General features: G+C 36.8%; 1 protein-coding gene across 1 annotated transcript; it reads left to right on the top strand.

The window, feature by feature from the left end:
* The first annotated feature begins 267 nt into the window (after positions 1 to 267).
* Positions 268 to 969, top strand: LOC145067530 (uncharacterized). Its single transcript, XM_079014659.1, has one exon. It carries the CDS (start codon positions 268 to 270, stop codon positions 967 to 969), a length of 702 nt encoding a protein of 233 aa, XP_078870785.1.
* The last annotated feature ends 3,779 nt before the right edge of the window (positions 970 to 4,748 follow it).

Below are 4,748 nucleotides of genomic sequence, written 5' to 3'. Positions count from 1 at the left end.
GTTCCAGTACGTCAGATACCTACTCTTGAGGCAGCCATCTGCGTTGCCAAATCTGTGGAAGATATGATCAAAATACAGAGCCACCGACAGAGATGAAGTTGACGAAAATAGAAAGAGTGAAGGATTCTCGAAAATAAATAAGAAGAGTAGATTCTTGAAGTTTGGCCACAATAGCAAGAGGTATGAGGGTAATAATGAAGTCAAGTGGTGTGCGAAGTGTAAGAATAAGCACTTTGGGAGATGCGACAGAGAACTAACCTGCTACAAATGTGGAAGGACTGCCACTATGCCAAAGATTTTATGTTCAATGACAAGAAATTTTATGAATGTAGAGGTGGTGGGAATATTTCAAAGGACTACCCAAATAAGAAGGAAGTTACAAAACCGAATGTGGCGAAAGAGCCAAATGCAAGAGCATTCCAGATGACCCTAGAAGCAGCAAGGGATGAAACATATGTCGCTTCAGGTACATTCCTAGTAGATGATTTTCCTGCCAATATTTTGTTTTATTCTGGAGCAAAATACACCTTTATTTCTCGTAAATTTGGTGGAAGACTAGCATTGCCTATAGATAGACTACATAATTCCTTAATAGTCGAGGTTGCTAGTGGCAAGCTTGTACCAATTAGCAATTATATGAAGAACATTGTCATTGAATTGAATGGGAATAAGTTCCACGAGGAATTATTGCCCATGGAGTTAAATGATTTTGACATAGTGTTAGGAATGTATTGGCTTTGTGCGAACAACGCTGAGATACTATGTAGAAAGAACATAGTGAAAGTAAACCCACCCATAGGAGAACCATTTATAGTATATGGGGACAAATGCCAAGTAAATTCTGGAATTTGTGAACGATGTGAAGAAGCAGAAAACGTAGATGTAGACAATACAGTGGTGTGTGACTTTTCGAAAGTATTTACCGAAGATCTTCATGGATTTCCTACTAATAGACAAGCAAAGTTTTGAATATACTTGTTCCCAGGGATAACACCGATAACAAAAGCACCATATCGATTAGTACCTATGGAGATGAAAGAGCTTATGATGAAATTTTAGGAATTATTGGACAAAGGTTTCATTAGAACTATTTATTCACCCTGGGGAGTTCTGGTGTTATTCGTGAAGAAGAAGGATGGAAGCATGAGAATGTGTATCGATTATAGAGAGTTGAACAAAGCAACGGTGAAGAATAAATACTCATTGCCTAGGATTGATGATCTGTTTGATCAACTGCAAGGTGCAAGCTATTTTTCGAAGATTCATCTCATGTTAGCGTATCATCAACTGAAGGTGTGAGAATAAGAAATTGAGAAGACAGCTTTCAAAACATGATATGGACACTATGAGTTTTTAGGTATGTCATTTGGACTAACCAATGCTACAACAAAATTTATGGATATTATAAATCGGGTTTGTAATCCTTTCCTCGATAGATCTACAATAGTGTTCAATGAAGACATTCTGATTTACTCGAAGAGCCATCAGGAGCATTGATAGTTAATTTTATTTTCGTCTTTTTTATAGTTTATTATAGAATTTTTAGCTCTTTTTATTAGTATTGCATTGTATATATTCTTTTTTTCATTATCATAGATCGTGTCGGGTACTTTCTATTTTGCATGTGGTATTTTGCAAGGTTCTGGAGCTCGTTGAGGTTGTGTATTAGTTTGGAGACAGTCTTTTTGGGCTTTCGAGGTATTATTGGGCTTTCTGGATCCATTAAAGAGTAATTGGGCTTAACATGTTGAAGACTTGGATGAAGTGGGCTTATGAAGATGGGTCTTGGATTCTTATTTTGGGCTTGGACTATCCATATTTTGAAGCTTAAAGACGATTAACCAAATTTGAATCAGGTGTGGAGGGGACCAAGGGAATCTTGAAAGTGGGGTGGTGTAGTGGAGAAAAAGAGCCAATAGCATTCCAACATCATTTGCGAGGGTGGATTCTCAATCGTGCTAATCTGGGAGGGTACCCACACAATTGCACACTTTTGGGCGTTTTGGTCATTTTGCTCACCATTTACCTTGGGGTTATGTGACAACCCGAAATTTCCATTCTGAACAAACCATATCAAGCCAATAGAAGTTAGAACAGTTACAGAGAAATTACAGACTTTGGGTATAAGTTTGAGTATTTCAGGTTTAACACTTAAGGATATATCAGGAGAGTGGATGCACTAGGGTTTTGTGCAACACTATTATTCCAATACTCTACGATATTAGATTTCATTCTGGGAATAAAATATTTTCTGCCAAAAATCTCAGGACTATAAATAGAAATTTGATCCATATTCATTCATTAGTTACATATCCAACTAGAGAAAAGCCATTCTCTCTCTCTTTCTCTCTCTCGGATCTTTGGGTTTTTATCCCAAATCATGAGTACTTCTCTCTAATTGTATTATATAGCTTAGATTGTGCTTAATAACATCAAAATCACGACAGAACAGCAAGATTTGTGAGTTTACCGCCCAAGAACACCTGGGGGAGTAAACTCCTTTTTAAGGGCCAAATGGTGCCTAGTCCTTCCTTAAGCCATGAAACTAGTTTGGACTTGTACACTAATGAGTTTAGGGATAGAAAACAACTTCAAAACACCAAGGAAATGGTGTTCACGGCCCAAGAATCTTCTTGGACCGTGAACACCAAATTTAAGGCCAAAAGTGTGCCCAATGTCCCTTCAAACTTTAAAACTAAACCTAGAGACTACCCATGGCTTGTTTAGACATCCAAAACATTGAGAATCAAGGGTTGAAAGTGAGTTCACGGCCAAGGAAGTTCCTGGGCCGTGAACTCCATATTAGGGTGCCAAAGTGCCCTAAATACCTTCATTAATCCAAGAGAAAAACATAACACTTTACCTTGATGTGTCTAGGACCCAAAACAATGAAAATATCAACACCCATGAGTGTTTACGGCCGCAAACACATGACCAAATGGTCCATGGGCCGTAAACTCAAGTTAGGGGTGTTTTGATGCCACAAACACTTCCAAAGGCTTAGGCTTGAAATTAGAATGCTTCCTTATGACCTTTAGGACCTTCATAAACATAAATGGCCATGAGTTTACGGTAGTAAACTCATTTGGGCCGTGAACTCCTTAGAACTTCAAAGAAAGTGGGTTTTCTTCATCCTAGGTTAGAGCTAATGTCCCTAAACCATTCCCTAGCCTTCAAACTTGCATTCCCACATGAGTAGCCATGAGTTTACGGCCGTAAACTCCCTTGGGCCATGAACTCATGGTAGTAAGCTCATGTGAGTGCCTTTATACCTTCCTATGTTGAATCACATGTGATTCCAACACTTGGTCAAGGTGTTACCTAGTCCCGGAAAGTGTTTCCTTTCATATAGATGTTATAAACACTATATTCATGTCAATGTGTGTCCTTATATATATATATATATATATATATATATATATATATATATACATATATATATATATATATATATATATATATATATATATCATTTAGGACTTATTGTGTCTCGGGACTTCATTCGCGGAACTTCTCATCCCTACACGCGTGCCCGCTAGAACCACTCACAACAGGTGAGTTCATACCCCTAAATCAATGTTTTAAATGATTTTAAATGCTTTAATGGGGGGGATACAAGTATAAAACAACATGTTATTAAATCATTCATATGTATTTTATAACTATGTTTTCATTCAGCAGATTTCACATACTACAAAATGTGATGCATGAAATGGTTTTATATCTTAAAAATACTTTGTTATCAATTGTATTACTTTTGAAATGTTTATTAAAATGAGATCAAGTCATTGTTAGTTATTGTTCAAAACTCTTAGATGTCTTACAAAACCATTTTTACCTTCTTGAACAAAACTATACTTATACACTTATGTTCTTATATATGTATTGTTGTTATAGTTTTCATCCTTCATTCAGTTTCCCACACTCTTGTGTAGCAAGGGTGTATAAACCTACTTGAACAACCAATTACCTTTCAGTTAATTATCATAGGGATAGTTAGAAGATACAAAACAATATTCCTATTACAAGGAATCACACAAGAGTCAGTTCATTCATGAGTCTATACCAGTACATTACATGATACATGAGTACATTTACCTATGCTTACATGATACATGAGTACGTTTACATAGATACATTTACCTGAATGCGCTTACATGAATACCATACATGAGTACCATTACATAGATACATTTTCCTGTATACACTTACATGGATACTTGTACCTAGAGTTACGAGGAAGATTTATTAGTACCTTCTGTGTAAATTTTCCTGCCTATCCCAATTCAACGGGATGTCTAGACGGGATTAACCATTTCGAAGCCCAGCTGTTAGCACCAGTGGGCGATGAACATCTACGGATGCCTATGGTTATTACTTATATTAGTCTACAGCTACGGGACTAACCATTGCTCGAGCCTACTGTTCGCTACAGAGGTTGATGAACATCTACGAATGTCTACGATTAATACTTATATTAGGATTCGTTTACGGGACTAACCCTTCCTCCGCCTTGCTGCTGCTACAGAGGACAAATGGACAATCTTCGGATGTTCATTAGGTTATACATTTCGCTTACTGCGATGTCGTGTTAGCCTGGTACCAAAGGATAACACTTATATCATATTCGTTTTTCTATTTTACTTTATTTTGTGACACATTCACACAAACGATGAGTTAGACTAATTACTATTTGTAATAGTCAAAAAGAAGGAAAAACTATCATTTTTATAACAGAACATTCAGGT

The sequence above is a fragment of the Lactuca serriola genome, chromosome 8 (assembly GCF_051521515.1).
Source record: "Lactuca serriola cultivar US96UC23 chromosome 8, Lser_US96UC23_V15, whole genome shotgun sequence".
In the NCBI taxonomy this organism is placed as follows: Eukaryota; Viridiplantae; Streptophyta; class Magnoliopsida; order Asterales; family Asteraceae; genus Lactuca; species Lactuca serriola.
Note: the sequence above shows the minus strand (reverse complement) of the source record. Positions and strands in the feature narration are given on the sequence as shown.

Excerpts from the sequence above, each read along its gene's own strand:
- LOC145067530 (XM_079014659.1), top strand. The coding sequence starts at position 268 with ATGTGGAAGGACTGCCACTATGCCAAAGATTTTATGTTCAATGACAAG.